The sequence below is a fragment of the Cyrtonyx montezumae genome, unplaced genomic scaffold (assembly GCF_038088225.1).
Source record: "Cyrtonyx montezumae isolate F1298 unplaced genomic scaffold, pur_monq_1.0 scaffold_18, whole genome shotgun sequence".
NCBI classification, from domain to species: Eukaryota; Metazoa; Chordata; class Aves; order Galliformes; family Odontophoridae; genus Cyrtonyx; species Cyrtonyx montezumae.
In genome coordinates this window covers 6742156-6762756 of record NW_027071914.1, presented here as the reverse complement: position 1 = coordinate 6762756, position 20601 = coordinate 6742156, and the positions used below count along the sequence as shown (strand labels likewise).

Below are 20601 nucleotides of genomic sequence, written 5' to 3'. Positions count from 1 at the left end.
TAAATTCTTAAGCTTTAAAATAGTTATAAAAACTATAAAATAATTTCCCAAACAGTACAATATTTTTGCTTTTTAAAAAATGCAGTATGTTCAGTCCTCTGAGAAGCTGGCCCCATCTTGATGTCTTTCTCAAAAGATTTATTATTTTTGTCTTTTTCATTTTATTTCTCTTTTATTCTATCAACTCAAGTGAATAATCTTTATTTCAATAATTAGCACTGTAACAAAACTTAAATCATACTTTCTTAGTTAAAAAATAAAGTCTTATTTTGCCAATCTTGAGTATCTGTCTTCTACACAATGATATGCAATCTGTCTAACTCCATCCAGTACTTGCCAGGCAAAAGTAATAGCAATACTTGATATTACAAAGTGATTAATACAGCTATATCACAATTAATAATTAGATTTGTTACATTTGCTAAAATAGGTATGACTGTATTGTATATGTGGTGCGGTATCGTTTTAAGTTTATCTACTTAGTTCTGACACACATAAATCAGTGCAGTTGCTGTTATGTTCACTTAGAATGAATTAAATGAAACTCTTTAAAAGAACCAGATTTCCTCATCAGTAAGAATTAAATAACCATCCCTAAACTAAAGAGTGTAATTTCTTTACATCTTGTATTCTTACCACTCCTTCATAAAGTATCTATGGGTATCTATGGATATTTTCTCCAAATGGATTAAAAGAGAACTAGACCTTGAGGTGTTCTAACTGGAATCTTCACCAGCAGGCCCCTGACTTGGAAGTAAGTGCTCAGACCTGGCAGTTTCTGCTCTAGGGCAGAATTTTCTTTAGCACTAATAGCTATCAGGAAAACACACCCACCCTTACACAATCACAAACATATGTACCTTAATAATCACTTAAAAAAGAACAAGCTACCTTTCTTCTAGGAGATGAATCTGTTCTGCAAGAATCTAGTTGCTTTCAGTTTATATAGTAGAAGTTAGGCTTCAGGAAAAGTGATCACTGTGTCAAAGCCTAGAACACCATCTATGGAACACTTTTTGCTGGACTGTATTTTGCTCAAGAATTAAGTATTCGTAGATTTTCCAGTGCTTGAAGACTCTAGAACAATTTTGGAAAAACAGAATGCTACCACTGTTACTGCTGCCACTACTATAAAATATATATACACCTTTAAACAAATCTTCCTTGTTATCATTGTTACTGAATTCATGTTCTTCTGAAGGATTTTTTTTAATATAATTAAGATATTTCATTTCTGGGTAAAAATAACTTTAAACATTTCATCTGTTAAATTTCTAAGGATCAAATGATTTGTTGGTATGTAATTAACAATGTCTGCTAAGTCATCACTAGACAGCTTAGGTGCTAAGACAATGTTTCCTTTTTTTTTCTGCCTTTAAGAAACATCCTTATCATGGCCCTTATAAGCCAGCATTACCTCTTATCCAAGTTTTATGCCACTTGAAAAGTAGTAAATCAGCTTCAAGAATATTTTGTTGTTGTAGTTTTTGTTTGTTTTTCTCATCTTAAATGTCACAAGAAATGACAAGTTGATACAGAAAGGACTTCCAGATAGGGAAAAGATAAATGCAACCTTTTCTGGGGATTACTTGGCAATCTCTTGACATTAGCAGTGTATATATTTTCACTTTACCCCTTCCCCTTCCATTATTTCTTTCCACAAGCCAAAGGGATGCTATCAGCTGTGGAAGGAATAGCTTTGGCTGCAGGGAATGAGTAGAGGGCTTGACTTGAGTTCAGTACTTTGTTTTTATTCCAATTGGATCCTTTTGTCTTCTTTGGTAACATATGATACAATATTTGATATACAGAAAGACAATTTCAGTAGTAAGAAAGAGTCAGGTTTTCTTTGGGCCTAATGATAAAGATACTTTGGGACTCAGTGGGATCTGGAAACATATATGTAAATGAACAAAACATCTGCCAAAGTATGGTAGGATACTGCTGTATTATTCTGGTCTGATATAGAAAGTACATTTTGGAACAATCACATTTGTGTTCAATTAGTTTTGTAAGACATCTTTTTTTCATACAAAGCCTTTAAGTCATTTGTTGTGAAGATATCATGTCTGTGCTCAGCGATAAGTGAATATGTGGGATTGATTTATCACACAAAGTGCCAGATAAACATTTGACACTAGGCAGTATCCTCATGTAAATTTGGTCCTTTGTGATATTTATTATGATGCAGTTCTGGAAGACTGCTGTATGATTTGATCTTTTCAATATAAAATGCAGAAACCTGTGCTTCAAAGACAACGTGTTTGAATAGAAAAGCGTACAGATTTTTGTTTGCTGGAGCAGTTACACCTGCTACAAATAAACAATGTTTTTCCCTGCAAAGGTTGTCATCATAACTAGAGATTATAATATTTAAACGCATTGTGTAAAACCTGGTTTTCCTTTCTCATCCTCTAAGCCAGGGCTACAAACTAGGATGATCTTGCATTTATGATTACTTACAACCAACATTAATGGTGGGTAAGTTTTATGAATCATGGTCAAGTATACAGATACTGAAATGATGTTAGCTCTGATACGTACTCTCTGGGAGCAGTGAGAAATGTGACTTGACCTTCGTGTGGCCCACTGACTGTACTGGAGGCCAAATCCTTAATTCCCACTACCTAAATTGGTGCCAAAGTCAACTGAACGCATCTGAAAATAATCATAAATCATAAAATGTTGCCACTTCCAATATGCAGAACAATCTACTTTATAACACATATCCATCAAAATGCATTGATAGTCAATCAACAATATAAATAAAAGGTACAGTTAATACCAAACGTACCAGAATAATACTATTGATAGGCTATATCTCTGTATATCTTAATGAATTCCAAGTGGGAGAGGATTAATCTAACACTTTCTAACTCATTTTGAGATACCCTGTACGTGATGGGAAGTGAATAGTCAGAAAATTATTTGTGAATATCTTACAGATCAGTGAAGTGACGATTAAGAATAAGATCAGTGATTGGGAATAGTTACAATCAAGCTCATAACTTGGTATTTTGCTTAGAAACACTGATGAACATACAGTGACAGTGTTAGATATGAGCATGAATTATCACAGAAGATAATATCTAGTCCCAAGATGTGCTTCATTCATCTGATGACATTGATCTATCTATATATATATGTATATACATACAGTGTTTGGAAACAAAACCAAAAATGCATAGCTTGATGGCCGAAGGCTGGATCTATGTTTTATTTTATTTTATTTTATTTTATTTTATTTTATTTTATTTTATTTTATTTTATTTTATTTTATTTTATTTTATTTTATTTTATTTTATTTTATTTTATTTATATATATATATTTTTTGAGCTGTCAGCAGAACAATTACAGTCTATTTTTTGATGGAAAAAGTACACTTTTCATTTAGACACTGGAGTTACTACATCACCCCAAGTACGGGCAGGTTTTATAGGATCCAGACATCAAATGTGGTACTGATGTGAATGTTCTTATTCTATATGAAGCATTTCATTTGCTTTCTGTTTTTTTTTTTCTCTTGAGTTCTAGAGGGATGGGCTTGGAAGTGAGGTGGCACAGGGTTTCACTTACCACTTCCTGCTCATTATATTTGCACATCGGACTCCCAGCTCCTGAGCAGGTTTGAGGAAGCTTTGGGCTTTTAGGCAAAAATAAATAAATAAATTAATAATAATAATGAACAAATGGAGGGTCAACAACTTGTTAATGGTCCAAGTGGCTGTGTTAGCAGGAGGTGCCCTGCCTCTGGGAAATCGTGACATGCCATTTGTTTTACTGCCTTAAAAGCAGCTAAATGACACGTTTGAGCAGTGGAAGCCGGGATTCCAAAATCTGGCAAGATTCAGCTTTTATAAGCATGTAGTGTTTCCTCTCTGCCTGGGAAGTATTTCCTGTGTTAGTCTAACCTGATTTTATTAGGGGGAGGGGAGATGAAAACCTTGCATTTCTCCCTAATCCTATCACACGCTAAATCACCTCATTCATACTGACTCCACCAATGCTGCTTTCCTTATTTCCTGAGTTACTTAGCAACAACCATCCCTCCCCTTTCCACTCCCCCGATCCATCCTTTTATTTTTTCCCTTTGCAATCACGATTTTCAAGCTGTTTAGAAAAATGAGGATGCTCAGCAGCACAGGGCAAGCTTTTTCTTCCAACCTCCCTTTTTATGCCTGCCAAATCCTTCTCGCCTTCAAAACGAAAATCCCGGCTGCCTGCATATGTGTAATCAAAGGTTAAAAAGCACCACGGCTGACACCACGCATGTGTTAATCTGTGCTGCAGCAGAGTGCATCATTTCCACTTTGACCTCGGAGTTAATCTGCATTCAGGCAGAAGCTCCACTGCTTTATTCTTTCATTTCTTCTTTTTTTTTCCTCTCGTTTACTCTTTACTGTTTCAGATTTCTTTTTTCTTTGCATGTATGTGATATGTTCTGTAGATATGTGCATGTGTATGTGTTTCTCCTTCCCTTGATTGTTCTTATTCTGTGAGTGTCTGTGTGTGTGTGTGTTTTTTCTGTTCTTTCCTCCCAATTATATTACTCCCCTAGATCGGGAAGCTGCTGCCTGCTGCCTGAGCTGACGTTTTTTGATTATATCTGCAAAGGGCTTGTGCAGATCTAATTTCTGCCCCCCTGCATATTAATTCCCGCAGCTGGGCGCAATGTATCATCCCACTGACGGGACCTGGTAGGGAGGGGGAGAACCACTACAAAAAAAAAAAAAAAAATTAAAAAAGGGGACGGATCCATCTGCAACCAAGAGGAAAGGGGAAAAAACAGGGTTGGGGGGGAAAGAGAAAGAGACGATTCCTCCAAATCCAACAAGCCTGGGGAGCACTGCACTCTTGAATCCTGCATTTTCTCTCAAAATGATGGTGTGGGCACTTGTGTTCCTCTCTCTCATCCAGTGGTAAGATGTGCTTTCTGATTCTGTTTGTTGGTGGGGAGGGGGGAGGGAGGGCTGGGGGGTGAAGATGCTGTTTGCAAATTCGCAGAGCAGTAGTGAGAATGCCGGAGGTTTGGATAGCGGCATTGCATTCATCTGTCTCCTAGAAGATGAGATCTTAGAATGCTTTATTTCTGTTACAATTGTGGTTGCTCTGAAACGGACGGGGAGGGTAAGCAGCGGGTGTGTGTGGTGATGGTACATGCCGGGTATTTCATGGAATTTGATGCCATATTAATGAAGCCTTCTGTCTCTGAATTATTGTTTGCTAGAGTGCAAGGAGTTACAGTAGAGCTGTGTTTTGTGGGCAGATTGTCCGTGCCTTCATGTTTGTTTCCACCTAAGCAGCCGCATCATGGCTGTGCCAGGGCTCTGGGCTCCGGATCGCTGTAGTTTGCTCCATCTGCAAGGAGCCAGTGCGAGAATTTAGGACCAAGGACAGGGATGCAGATCTCTGCAGCCTTCCCGAGGCAGGCAGAGGGGTGCTGCCCACACTTTCCAGTTTCTGAGATGCTTTTAATGCTGATGGAACAAGCAATAGGATGTAATAAAGTATTTGCAAATCACACAACCAGTCAGATTAGATGAATGTTTACAATAGCTTTTACCCCCACTGGCTGACACATGTACTGTCTGAAGATCACCTGCGCATGTTGCATGTGTTCAGTGCACACATGAATGTAAAGAGGGAAAAATTTATAACAGAGGGAGAAGGAGTTGATATGTGGATGGGAAGAAAGTGGAGGGGGAGTGGGAATAGCTGCAGTGACAAGCATTACGCTGAACCAGGCATTCTAGCAAAAAACTGTGGACTGTGCATTTAACAGTTTAGATGAGAAAGTAGCACTGCATTGCAAAGTACCTGGCCTTTCAAATGGTAATAATACTTTTTCTCACAGCTGCATAAGCCATGTTGTCATTTATACAGCACAGAAGTTAGAACCCACTACCTTTGATTTTATTAATGCTGTATTCATTCAGCCTCCTCATTCAAATTCACCTTCTTTCTTACCTCAGTCTTTTTCCCTGGACACTGACATATTAAACATGGCTTTACTTGTTTTACTTTTTTCTGTTTAAGAAAAAATGAACTTTGTAGCTACAGGGGTAGGATTTTACTTCTAAGCAAAACAAAAGGCCAAAATTACTGGCTAGGAAAACTAAAAGTTGCTGTTTTTTATGATAACTTCCATCACATTAAAAGAACTTTGTGAAGACCTCTAAAAATAAATGTAAAATGGCTGAAAATTGAGCAGACAGTGAAAGAAAACTTGGTGAGCCCATTAGGAGAGATACATTGTTGGGAGAAGTAAGAAAAGTTTAAGGGTTCTCTTATTTTGTAAGAATTCCTTATGTTTACTATGTGAATTCAGCAATGGAAAATGAGCTTTTAGAAAATTTCAGGAAAGCAGTTCACCTGAACAGTGCTGAAGGCTTTATCTGAGGTGATTGTACCTGTGTTTATATTCCTCTGTATGATTATTCTTTCTTTCCCATTGTCGAGCACTCAGGTTACACAAACATTACTCATTATGTTACCATAAAACTTCCACCAAAATAATCCCTGATAGTTATTTTAACACGCTTCCTTCTTTTCACTCATCTTTCAGATTGACATAGCCTTAGAGGAATTCTGCCAAGATTATTTCAAAAGCTTTAAAGGAAACTCGTCATAGTAGAAATTAAAGTTTCAGCTCAGGAAAGGTTGTGCTCATAACTATCTGATAGGCAAGATGGTTTACTCTGATACTTTCTTGACAGCATATTTTAAAGAAACATAGCAGACAGAGAAGAAATATTAAATAACTGTAATTTAAGGGGAAAAATTCCCTAAACGCTTTACAAAAATATTTTCTATGGATCAGTGTGAAAATATTTTAATTCTAATAATCAAAACACTGTTCTACTCCTGTTGTGGAATAAACTTCAGTGTTAGTTTTGTAAAATCACAGAGTGAGACAGAGTTATGAAAGCTGATTTTAGGTAGTGTTTCTTTATAGCCATCATTCAGAAAGAATTTTTTTCTTTCTTAAAACTCATCAAATAATTCAGATGGAAGGGAACTTGAGTGTAGTACGTGTCAATTGTCTTGGACATTGGAATTCTTATAGACCTGTGAAACTGAACACAAATATGTGTTCCATGTTATACATGTGAGCAAAAGTATTGCTATCAGTCAGGACATGCAAAACCTTAAGTCTTTGCAGAATCTGATGGAAGTTAAACAGTGTAATACTGTGTAGAGGATTTTCCCATTTCAGAATAAAAAGATTTTACTCTTGAGAAATTCATTGGAGAAAACCATTCAAGCATCACTGGAAACAATAAACCACAACTTGAATAATTTCAGAATTATTTGTCCCATTACAGCACAGTAGTATATTACCTTTACAGTAATTTAATATCAATACTTCCATCACATCCACACAGTACATCCCTATAATTGTGCACACAAAAGCTTTAGGAAGTGCTTCCTTCCATGTTTCATGATGTTTGTAACAGTTCTGCATAGTTTCCCCATCATTCTGTCACTCAAGTGTACCCGCATTGTGCGGCCCACCACCTCTTGACTGAAACAGTTTTACAGAAAATGAACCAAACAAAACTCCAAATTTCTGTGCACCAAAATGACGTGCTTTGGAAAATGTTTTAAAAATGCAAGAATACTTTAAGATTTGCACATATCAATGTGGTTTTTAATTCAAACTAATATTTGATTAAACTTATCAAATATGAAATGAGCATTTAATGCATATTTTGTGTAACAGAACTCACTGACCAGCAAAGCTTCACACAGATTTGAAGCTATACCCTGCATACTATTTACATGTGAGTTTTATTTGTTACATAGCTATTGGATTTAACAAACTGTCAGCAAAAATCACATGAAAATAGTACAGAGTAAGGCCTAGATGTGAAATGCTGGACACTGACTACTTTTATTTTAATTCTCTTATGTGTCCAAGTAGTGGAATGGCAATTTTTCTATGCTGCAACTAGATACCTAACACTGAAAACTGTCAAGATTAATCAGAAAAAAAAAACACACACACAAAAAAACCAAAACAACACAAGTAAGAAAAATCTTTTTGACACCAAAATATTTTGGTGTGAATGTGAATATGTATCTATTTATTAGCATGGATATAAATAAAATTGTTCTTGCACAGCACTAACAGTGTCAGCTGGCTTCTTGTGCTGTGTGATAAGTGATACAATAACAATGATTAAAAGGGGCATGAATATCCCTGAGCTGAACAGTCCTTTATAATTACTGTAAAGATTGCTAACATTGGTTTGGTATTAATCTGGTAGATGTAGTCATTCATACACTAGCTTCCAATGCTTTCACACAGTGTATTGCGCTTGTATTAAGCCAGAGGTCCCATGGAAGTCACCAGAAGAGTTATTGGGATATGATGTAGTTCAGCAAGAGCCAATTTCTCAACTAACAAGGAACAGTCCTTTGTAAAGATGCATCAGGACAGAATATGTGAATCTAGGTGCCATTAAATTATGACTTGTCCATGCTACTGTGAAAGTGAAGATTTAGTGCTGACCAGCCTATATACCACAGTGTTTGTTCCAGCAGAGGTGAGACTGTCTGGACACAGGACCTGAACTCAACTTGAAAAATTGGGGGGCTGCAAGGAGGACAAGACTGTCTTCAAGTTTTTACAGCCGTACTGCATTTGTGACTGCTATCAACAATCAGTTATAATGCTAGGATTCAAACTGTTTCAGAAAAGGAACAACTGTGTTTCTAATAAAAAGAATAAAAAGAACTACAAAAAGCAATGTTATAAACTAGATTTGAACAATTAAGATTCACACTTGCTCATTATTGATGTCATGATGGGAGCATAAAAAATTGTAGACATTATTTCCCTACTTGCACTTGGAAATGTGGAATAAACCCTGTAACTAACTTCTGTTTTAGTGACTATACCACTTAGCCATAACTTGCATGCTAAAATTAATTTATTCCAAATTATTATGATGAATATGCAAAGTAATGCTAGAAAGCCTTTGAAAATCTGAGAAGTAATACTTGTTAATAAAAATAACAACAAACTACAGAAAATATAGCCTTAAGAATGAATCTACTCTTTAAATGTACTATTTCCCATACAATTCATATTACACGTTTTCTCAGTGGCCATGCAAATGGCCTTGTGTCTGACATTTAAACTGCTGTAGTTCAGTGCTGATCTGGAAAAAAAGTATCTTGTTAATCTGTGCTGTGCTTTTGTTTTCTTGTCTCTTCCTCAGTTGGCAGGTCAAGAAACATTGCACAAAAAGTTAAAAAGGAGACTGTCAGGAGCAAATGTACTAAAGGAAAGGAAGAACATATTTGGTCAAAGAGAACTCATTCCAAGTGTCAGTCCTGCTATGCTTAAACTCTTTTGTACTCCAGTAGTGTCCACTTCTTGCTCCAACAAAGAACTGAGTTGTAAATTGAGAGTAAGGATTAGGTAAAACATTAGATACATGTAAGAAACAACTGACACACAAGCTTATAGGAAGGTTAATTTCTTAATAGTTTCTTCTCATGTTTCTGCTTAGACTATTCCAGCACTGTCCTGCACCACTAAGATGTATTAGTTGATTTAAACTTACCTCAGTACTCGGTAGCCTTTCCTATGTTACATTCAGCTATAAAAGTTTCACACATTCTTGGATTCCAGTTTTATAATACAGTATTCATTTGCTTTTTGAAAACATTCAGCAAAATGACCAGAGTGCACTGTTCTCTGCATCATCAATGCAGTATGAACTGCTGCCTTACAAATGACTGTACCTACAACCCCACTCAGTCTTGTACAGAGGAAGAGGAAGATTGTGTGAGAATGGCAGTGAAGAATACAATGCTAGCTAAGAGCTCCTCTAATATGGAATTGGGCTTCCAGTATATACACACATACACAGAAAGATTGACTCAGGGATGCTAGAAGTGAAAATTTTTGTTTGTTTTGATGCATCATAGACTATCTAGTACTGTACTTTTTAACAGACATTTATTGTATTATGAATTCCCTATCATAAATATAGTAAGGTTTGACTTCACACTCTCCCAGTGATGTCTACTAAGAATTCAACACTTTATTCTACATCTAATTCTGAGCATCGCAACATCCTCATTTTATGGACCTAGTTTAATCCTCTCAATAATGCTTGACCAAATGAAGTCAGTCTGCTGCTGAGAGAAAAGCTGGGACCTGTGTGTTATCAGTAGTTACATATCTAGAGCTCAGAGCTGGGAAATAACCCAAAGTTAACTTAAAACAATCTTCAAGAAGTGTTTCTTACACTTACAGTGCTTTTGCTCTTGCAAAAGATCTCAACCTACATTCCAGTTAACTGATTTACAATAGCTATATACAGAGTTTTTTGCCTTCCACAGTTAAATTTATTCCCTATAGAAGATCAGCTTAAACTTAACATTGCACTTCTGCTCACAAATGGTAACATAAATTGATCTTAAGTGGCATACAGGTCTTGTCCTGACCCTCTGGCCATAAAGGAATTTCTCCATTAAAGAGCAGGGATTGCTTTCAGTGAACAGAAGTTCTGTATAAGGATTAGGGAGACTTTGAGGCAGTAAAAGAGAAAGATGTGTGTTTATTTATCTCTTTTTAGAAAAGATGTGACATCTGGTGATAGAAATAGATGCCCAAGTAACTATACTGAAAATAGAACTATGCTTCTGGGTGCAAAGGTGGATGTTGTTTACTCAGGACAATTTGCATCCACTGTATGACAAATTAGAAGACTACATTCCTGAAGAAAGCACCAAGACAGAACCCAGACTGCGGGTAAAATAAGTGCATTGCCATAGTCAGGTAACTGTAGTTATTATGAGGCAAGCAAGAGCCCATTTTATAGAAAGAGACTAAAACACGTTGAGCATTAATGAATTACAGAATATAATTACCTCTAGTAAAAATACTCACTGCATGAAAAATAAGATGAAGAGATATTTCAGCTAAAGAGTAAAAGTGATATAATAAAAGAACAGCTTAAAGTGTCCATTTGAAATGTGTTGAAATTTTAGACTTGAGGTTCAATATATTAAGTGAATTCTGATGACCTAAAACTTTGTGTTCATTTAAGGTTTCCTTTGTACGATGGATTACAGCCCAGGTCATCACAGTGCTAATAAAAAGCAAACCTTGAGAGTCTAAATGCCTCTGGTGTGTACACTTGAAAAGCATGTTATCTTTACAGGCATTTTATTTAAGTGAGCTCCTCACTCAGAAGAGCTCCAATAGGAGCTTTGCTGTTCATGTTGGGTCCCATTTTCATTCTGTTATGTCCAGCAGTAGCCTGCAATTTTGATTCTTCCCAGTAAGAAGAAATTTTGGTTTGGACTAATCCAAGAGATAAAGAAAACATCAGTGAATTTTATCTTTGGAAAGAAGGAAAATATGTTTACGTTTAAATTTGTCATATGAAGTGGTTAGAAATTAATGTATAACATATTATGTAACTATTTCAATGTGAAAAATTTATATCACGAACATATTTTTCCATTTTTTTCATTAAAAAAAAAAAGAGGGAGACTGGTTAAATATTCTCAAAAGATCCAACATCTGCCAACTTACTGAGACAAACTGAGTTAGAGGAGGAGTAAGGCAGTAGGTTGAAGAAAGCTACTGAGATAACAGTGAAGATTACATCTAGTGTGATTCCAAGTTGTTTGTATAGTTGTGACAGGAAATTAATATGTGAATTTTGTCAGACTGATTACTGGTCTGGCACACAATGATATCCTCTTATTTATCTAACTATATTTAGTGCATATTTAATGCATCTGTTCTCAGAAAAAGGAGATGCTGCTGAAAGCCATCATTAAAGAAAAGTAATTCAATGACTGCATATGCAGAGGAGAAATCTTGCAAACACCTTCCCATAAAAATGACTGCTTCAGCTGCATAATGATTTTTCATACGATGTTCTAAGCAACACTGAGAAAGTTCATGACAGAGGTACCACTTGTTTTCTCGTATGTAAAGTGCACAAGGCACCTCAAGAAATTATCACTGGCTGTGTGAAAACTTAACAAAATGTTTTTCTTTCTAATCAGTAACTGCAGTCTAAAGTTTTATATAGAATAAAAACAACAAAACAAAACCAAAACAGAACAAAACAAAAAACCATCAAGGAGCACTGAAGTAAGTGGCAAGATTTCATTAAAGGAAATCTCCAGCTGCACGTTTCTGGCAGCAGAGAGATTTTACCAGGGAAGAATTGTTATATTCTTCCCAGTTTTCACTCTTAGCTTCTGCTATTGGCATATCAGATACAAACTACATGGCCTGAGTAATGATTATTTTATCCTCATGCCTGCAAAGTGATGGCAGCTGATAGAAGTTCAATAATTTATACAAGACTCTCAATTAAGCAAACAATTAAGAAAGAAAATCACTTACGTGTAAGTCATATTTTCTTCACTACAGAATCAGTTCTATTTATTTCAGACTGAGTTGAAGGACATTTTCACACATAATCAGCAGTGTACAACACAATGCGTAGGCCTAACTGTGAAATCTGGCTATTGTGTATCAAACTAAATATTTCTCTTACAAGATAGAACTTTCATCTGTTCACATAGCAAAGCATAAAAGAAATAGCACTTCCACAAAACCTAAGCCAAAGTATACAGGTTATTAACATACATAAAATATCAATAGATAGAAAGAAAAACATTTGAAAGAAATGAAGAATAACAGTAAGTATTGGAAGGAATGGAATGAGGAGTAGATATTTACTTTTTATGCCTGCATTACTCCAAATGATGCAGGTAATCACATATGAAATTGCATTTTCTTACTGAATGCCACCTTGGATGTTGGTATGAACTCTTGAGATGAAAGGCCAGCTGTTCTCTGAGCCAGTTATATTAAGCTTTTTGAACTCTTCATGCCTTATGGAAGAAGAGTTATGGCACTATAGACTGATGAGAAGTACATCTCAAAAAGATTCTCACGCATACCCAGAAATAACTGTCTGACAGAATTCTCTTGAAAACACAGGGTGAAATCAGAGAATGCTTTCCTTCAATAGTGATTCAGTGCTGTATTGTATAACACAAATAGCATGTTCTGGTCATACAAAGCTTTTGTTAATCTGTAGTGAAATATCTTCAGATATAAACAGAAATCTGCCTGCTGCAGCAGATTGAGGATTATCTACTGAACTGCACTTTCACTTAATTTATCCTGTAAAAAAATGTCCTTCAGACTGTTTTTCAAGAGAAAGCGGTAAAAGAGATAGAAAGAGAATGACGGAAAGTCAAGTGAAGAACAACTAACGTTAATGAGATAAAGTTAGAAAGTCTTATTAAACTAATCAATATATAATTAAATGTGCTACTAGGTGCTGTTGCACTTCCGTAACTCACCAAGGAAGTCACCAGAACAGTCTGAAATATTCTTCTAATGGTCATATAAAGAAATCGGTCACTTCTTGGTCGTTGTCTGTACAGTCTGTAAAAGGAAGGCACAAATGACTTCTCACTGTAGATTAGCACTTAAAAATCTTCAATCAGGTGTACAGGAAATACGGATGAAGGCAAGAGAGCACAGCTGATTTAAGGTTCATTAAGTTCATAAAGTTCATGTATCCTTCTCCAAAAGGATACTATCTCAAACTAAATCTCTTATTTCTACTTTTATAGGCTAAAGAGACGTTATACCCAAATTTATGCACTCAAATTGTGCCTGTGTACAGAAATGTACTCAACCAACCAAGAAACATAAGTAAATCAGTAATATATTTCTATATGCAGATTACTGCCTCACATTTATTTGTGGTACAGGCAGTATTTTCAAAATATTTGAGAAACCATTGCCCAAATAGATATCACACTAAAGGCAAACAAGCAGGCAGATGCCAGTGAATGAAAAATATAATCAAATAACGGATATAATTCATATTACAGTCAGCCTGACATTCTTAGATAAATCACTGATAGCTCTTAGGGAGACTTACTTCTGAGAGCAAGGGCTTTAGCTGTGAGAAAGGCTGCACAGTTGTTAGGAATAGCAAGAACCAAAGGAGATATAGAAATGAATTATGAATAAGAATTAGACAGTGTTTCAAACATAGTGGCAAGAATCCTGGAGTTAATTCAGATAGGAAACCAGAACAGGGATTTGGGAGGATGGGTTATTTATTATGATCACAATAAGAAACCAAAATGCAGGGGAACCTTTTGTATGAAGTTGGGCTTTATCTATTTTTTTTTAAATTAGAGAGAAAAAGGAGAGAGAAGCAAAACAAAACCATTACTACAGCATGCAACTTTGGTTGGAGGTATAGCAACGTGGTAAGAAGATTTGGAAGAGAGAAGGCTTGTGGTTAGTGTAATAATATTTACATTCCCAAGAACTATCTTAGTAGCTGAACTTAAGAATCAATACACACCTTTTTGTTTCTCTGTAAATAACTGATATGATGCAATTTGATTCTATGGCAAATGGAGCTGGTGAACTCTAATCTATTTGTACATTACACTACTGTTTTGTAAGATAGTAAAGGAATTGCTTGTTTTATTGGCAGATGGGGATTTGGAAGAGGGAAGCTTGCCATTGATAAAAAGCTCTGAGGACCTTAAAGGACAATCAAAAATATTACTGCTCTTTTGTTGGACCAGAATAGCTATCTATAGTCAAAGACTGCTTTACAGTGAATAAATATGTATTGATATTTGTAAACTCCTTGGGGCAAAGACAAACAGCATTACATTAATAATATATATATATAGTCATTTTCGCTCCCTTTTTTCTATAGGAAAAGCTCAAAAACCTTACTAAGCTGCATTAAAGACTTAAAGCGTGTGCTTAAAATGACTTAAAACCTTACTAAATCTCTAATGCAACACATGAGATTAAATTGCCACAAATCTTTAGGACCAAATTCTTAACTTCCAAGTCCAGTGTAACTAATCAGGCTATGAACGCAATATTTAAGAGGCAGTGATGAGTAATGTGAAAGCATTCTCCTCTTCCACTGGTCATGGTGATACAGACCTTCAACCCCACCCCTTGGTGTCAAAAAAGTTATAATGCTAAGGTACTTGAAATTCCCACAGGTGAGGACAGTGTTCCTTTCATCGTATAGCATGTCACCACTGTGTCTAGAGAGTGGTAGCTTCTCAGTAATAGAATGAAGCAGTTCCAGGTTCGTATTTGCTAGTAATATCCAACATCTCTTGATCATTTCAGCAGTGGCAACAGGGACAGTGGATGACCTCCACTGGTATGGATTTTTACAAGCATGGCACGCAGGCTCTTGTTCACTGCTAGCAAAAATTCATAGCTAACAGTGGTGATTACGTTGAAAAATAATGTTTTGTAGCTGAGAATTTGCTCTATCAAATAATGTTATCGTGGTCTTAGCATCTGTTGCAATTTTGATGGAAATAAATCGGAGAGATTACTTTTGGAGTGACTTAAGTTTTGTAGTAAAATTAATCTTTGGAAAGAAACTAAGAATTATAGCTCACATGGTAACTCTGAGAATCTTTTGAGCATGTGAAGACTTATGGATAGGCTTAGAACAGAACACAATCTGCATCTTTCATTACAACTGATTTTAAGGAAGGAAAAAAAGGAAAAGGAAAACTACTATATCTGTAAAATCAGTTCTTCCCTTATAGAACACAAAGCAATATTTCTTTTCCTCGTTATAGTAGATTAGCAGCAGAGGTGATTAAATTCATTGCAATATGCATTCAGATTAGAGAATGAGATATGTGTCATCTGCAGTTATTACCTGCACACACAATGCTTTGAGCTTTTCAATAAAATAGTAGCAAAAGGCTTTAATGAAAAAAAAAAGGAAGCTCAATAAAGAATAAACAGTATGTATTTTAAAAAGGACTTCTCATTTTAGTTTACCTGCAAAAATTCCAGACAACATGTGAAGAATTTATTACTTTAACAGAGTTGTAATGTCTACCAATGACAAGTTTGCCAGCGTGTTTTTTCTGCACAAGAATCATATCACTAAGCAATTAGTAGTGTGAAGAGCATAATCACAAAAATTCTGACAGAGATATGCAAAAATGGCAACGTTGCCAGTTCAGTGCATTCCAGTTATGTCCTTTCTTCTCAATCATTTTACTGAGAATTTCTCTTGGAAAATGGTAAGGTTTGTAACAGCACCTGTTCTTCATTTAGTAAAATATCTTGAGGCACATTTGCCAAATTACCTAGGGATTCAGGGGAACAAACTGCATGTAAAAGGCTTGCTCCACTGGCTCCCAGGGGAATTTCTTTTCATCAGTTCTCTGCCAGTTACTCTGCATAAGACTGTTCATAAAAAAGCTGTTGGAGTCATAGAAAGGAAAACAGAATTTGAATTTAGCCAAGTGGAAGATATGCTATGATTAGTAAAACATCTTCACCCTACTTCAGCTTCTGCTCATGTTCTGTTAATTTGAAGGCTTTGCCCTCTCTTCAGGTTTTCCAGTCTCCATTGTCACCTAATTGTCCCTTCTGGCATCAGCTCAAGCCATGAAAACACTTCTTGTTTTTAATAGATCTTGATGATGCCATTTGCAAAGTACCAACATAAGCTCTAAAGTCAAGTGTTCTACATTTTTTATTGTAGAAACTTATCTGTATCCACAGAAAATGAGTTATGAAACAATGCAGTTTGCCAGTTACCTTATTTTTCAGTGCCATGATGGTTTTGCTGCTACCCCAGGTATCAGCATGGAACTTCCTTCAGTGCTCACAAATATTACACCTTCCATCAATGGCACCACTTGTATCTGGTGCTCACATTTCCTAAATGGAGATCTGAAAGCTGGGAATGAACTAGCTCCAGATGACCTGGTAATGTTTGATGCTTGGTTTTGCATCTGTTCAGCTTTAAAACTCACAGCTGTCATGGTCATAGTGGAGGTTACATGGAACTCTGAAAAAGGGCCAAGGAAACCTGCTGGTGATCTAGTTACTATTCTCTTGACCATCTGGAATTTCAGCTTACATTACAAAAATGCTCTGCAGTATCTTTAGTGGATCTCTTGTTTTAGCTATGGTACAGAGCTGAAGACCAAGAAATAAAAAATCCTCTTACCTAATCTTTCAGAGTGAAAGAATCATTTTCACCTCTGTATGTCCTTCTTTACTTTGTATAACTATCTGTGATACAGTTCTGCATTTCTTATTGTTCTACTGATAAATAAGTTTTGAAAGTCTATTTACCCGAGTCTGCATTTGAGACCTTTAGTATGTTTTCTCCCATGAACGAATTTCAGAAATAAATCAGTAATAGTTGTACCTTACAATATTTGTTCCCACTGCTGTTTTCTCTGTTTTTGGAAGATTGTCATGGTTACACCTACTGCTATTTCTGACCCTTGTAGCCAGTTCCACACATTACTCAAACTCAATGAGACAACTTTCTGACAGACTGTTCTGATTCTTGCCCTCTTTTTGAGTTATGAAGCATTCATGTGCCTCTATGTCTGAGTATCTTCTACCTCTAAAATATGCTCCTAGCAGCTTTCTCCTTAAAACCTTTATTTCTTTTAAAAGAATTTCCTGCTCATAATCAGTGCAGTGAAAATTTATAAAATAAAATCCTACTTTACTGATGTGAGTGAAAAAAAAGATGTATCAAAATATTTCTGGAGGAAAAAGTTTGGGAGATATGTGTTTGTATATGTGTGTGTGTGTGAAATAGAAAAGGCTCTTATTTCCCTGGTGTTTTGACTTGTGTTAATAGTCACATTTAAACATAAGGGATGGGAAGGCAGGCTCTGCAATGATCATTATGCCCAGCCCACTCAAATGTCAAAAATTTGAGAGGTAGATAAAATTTGCATATTACGTGCCTAACATTTTATTTATTGGAGACTGATAAAAGTTGCTGAGATACCTTATTACTATTAGTTATCATCATTAAAACTAGCCTTTTTTTGCAGAAATAAAAGAAGTTTTTTGCATAAAAAGCTTAATGCAAATGATTCCCCTTCTACATAATAGATACGCAAAGCACTTTTTTGTTTGTTTGTTTACATCTTTTTCTGTACTGTGGCATTGCTCATTACACTTTATGTAGTAAGCCTGGATATGTTGTGGAGCTGCAGATAGTAAAGAAAGAGAAAAGATGTAAAAGCATGTTAGCAAACATAGAAAAATGATCCCAAGTAGATAATTTGGGTGAGAAACAAGAAACTAACAACATAACTGTCACATTCCTTCCAGCCAAGCATGCTAGATGGTGACATCTCACTGTTACACCCTACTGCCACCATTATGACATGACCAACCTCACGACTTAATTCAGGAGGAAAAAGGTGACACTAACAACAGGAGAACGCATAGAAACTACCTACAGTATACATAGAATAACTTTTTCATTATTATTGAAACTTTTTCTGCAAAAAAAATTTATTTCTCTACACAAATCTGGCATGATGATGATTCTTGGATAACCTGCTGTGATCTGCATTACAACAAATTTTTGGCTTGTTCTGTAAGGTGTGCTTCTTCTTTGCCCACAAACTAGAACACAATAGAGTCGTGATTCTCATGGAGTTTGAATACTTTGCTAGCACTGCAGAACACATTCCTTCACACCACTGCTTCAAAGAATCTTTGATTGAAGTAAGAATGCCTGAGATAAAATTAGACTCTTTTTCTGTTTCTTCCATGTCAGGGTGTGAAAGGTGTCCAAATCGTTTTGCTTTCAGAGCTGCTCCATTTCTTAAGCAGGGAAACAGCTGTTCTAATTCCCTGAACTAAATGTCTTTCTTTGTACTTGGTTTTGAATTTGTCCAAAAGTCAAATCACTGATGAATTCTTTGTATCTTTGCTGGGGACTAACTTTGTGTGCATAACCAAGTGAGGCTTCCAAGTTGTTTCCTCCTAAAGGAATCTAGTTTTGACACTTCAAAAACTCTCTTCAAGATAAATAAACATGCAGTAAATCTTCACTTATACTTGAGAGTTTGTCTTCAGAGCTCTACTTCTCTGAACCAAAACTAACAGAGACAGCAGCCTTGTCAGGGGCATAAGAGTAAGGCTATCAGAGCAAATCTTTCATCAGGAAATCATAAAAGCAGCAATGGGGAAGTAGAAATGAAACTTAGGTTCATAATAATTCCTTACTGTGCAAAAATGGAATGCAATTCTGTCCATGCAGCTATACATGTCAAATCATGCTTGGTGAATCCTGGCTCCTTTGACAATTCTGTGAAAACCACTCCCTATCCATAATAGCTACAGTCTTAAGCACGGCTATTCACCTTTTTTTTTTTTTTTCTGTTTCTGATTCTGTTGTTTGTGCAAATTCACCAAAAATTAGTTTACATCTCACACTGCTGCAAATCTGAAAGGTGTAACGCTAATCACTTCAATTTCTGACATATTGAAGCATAATCTGTGAAAGTTTGTGCACATGATTTTCTTTTGAGAAGTGATTTAAAATTGGAAGGGCTTCAGAATTAAGGACTTAACATTTTTAGAAGGTTTTTTTTGTTTGTTTGTTTGTTTAATATATTTCATTTAGCAGTTTACATGAAAAATAAATACAGAATGTATCAGATCTCCACTGAAATGTAGCATGGGTATCATATTCCATGGAATGGGCTCCACGTGTCTTCTCAAGAATTAGAATGAAGTTTTCCTTTTGCATTTACTGGTAGGGAAGAAATGCAGCCAGCCACTTCCTCTGAATGAGATAGTTTATTCATATGTAAGAATAAGAGATTGAAATATAGTTCTAACCATATTATAGGATCATATTCCCCACTCTTTATGGGATTAAGATCTATTTATGGACATTCTATTTCCAATAAGAAGGAAGAGGCGTAAAAAATGAAGCTACTCTAGAGCCCTAAAGGTTATAATATTGCAATTGTATTCATCCTAAGTGCATAGAACAGCAGAGGTGCTAACAATTGTCATAAAGAAGCTAGGATGTTTGTACACTCAACAAAATTGAGATTCTGACCACAACCATGACAGTAGTAGCAACCACCAAGGGAAGTCCATTGGAATTCCATAACAAAACCAACACAGTCCATTTTATCAAAATAAATGCATTCCATAGGGAAAGGTATGGCACACTTGCTGACAGTATTCCTACTCAGCTGACATAGAGACATTAGCTCAACACTTACATTCTTAACGTATCACACATTTACCCTGTGATTAGGACTAAACTCCACATCCACCCATGCACAGTCTGTTTTAAGGGAGTGAGTGCAAACAGTGTCTTGCATGGTATAAGTTGGTCTAGGTGGGAACACATCGGTTACTACTGGTTACCATGCATTAAAAAATGAAGTGAAATCAAAAGCTTTGTTTAAGAAAATAATAATTTAATTTTCACTCTTCGCTTACACTCATTTTGTGAATGAGTTAGTTTCATGATGAGTTAATTAAAGAGCTATGTATCAAACAACTGTTTTCTGTTCATCCAGCCCTTACTTCAAGACACATTTCCTTATAAAAAATGACAGTTATGACACTTTTGTGAAGTGTCAAAAGTAGCAAGAACTGAAAATATATTCAGAAGAAACAAATATACCTGTATTGCTTTAATTTTGTGTTGCTTGGCTCCCTAAATATTTTGGAGTTACCTGATGCACTTGGCTGTAATATTGCTATTAAGAGCAATGAA

At 35.8% G+C, this 20601-nt stretch overlaps 1 protein-coding gene across 2 annotated transcripts in view; it reads left to right on the top strand.

The window, feature by feature from the left end:
• The first annotated feature begins 4428 nt into the window (after positions 1-4428).
• GABRG2 (gamma-aminobutyric acid type A receptor subunit gamma2) overlaps positions 4429-20601 on the top strand; it is a 67407-nt gene continuing 51234 nt past the window's right edge. For both annotated transcript variants that reach the window (XM_065734503.1, XM_065734502.1), the window contains exon 1: positions 4429-4920. In XM_065734503.1, the coding sequence (XP_065590575.1) occupies positions 4880-4920 (41 nt within the window). In that variant the 5' untranslated portion in view covers positions 4429-4879. The remainder of the gene's footprint in view (positions 4921-20601) is intronic.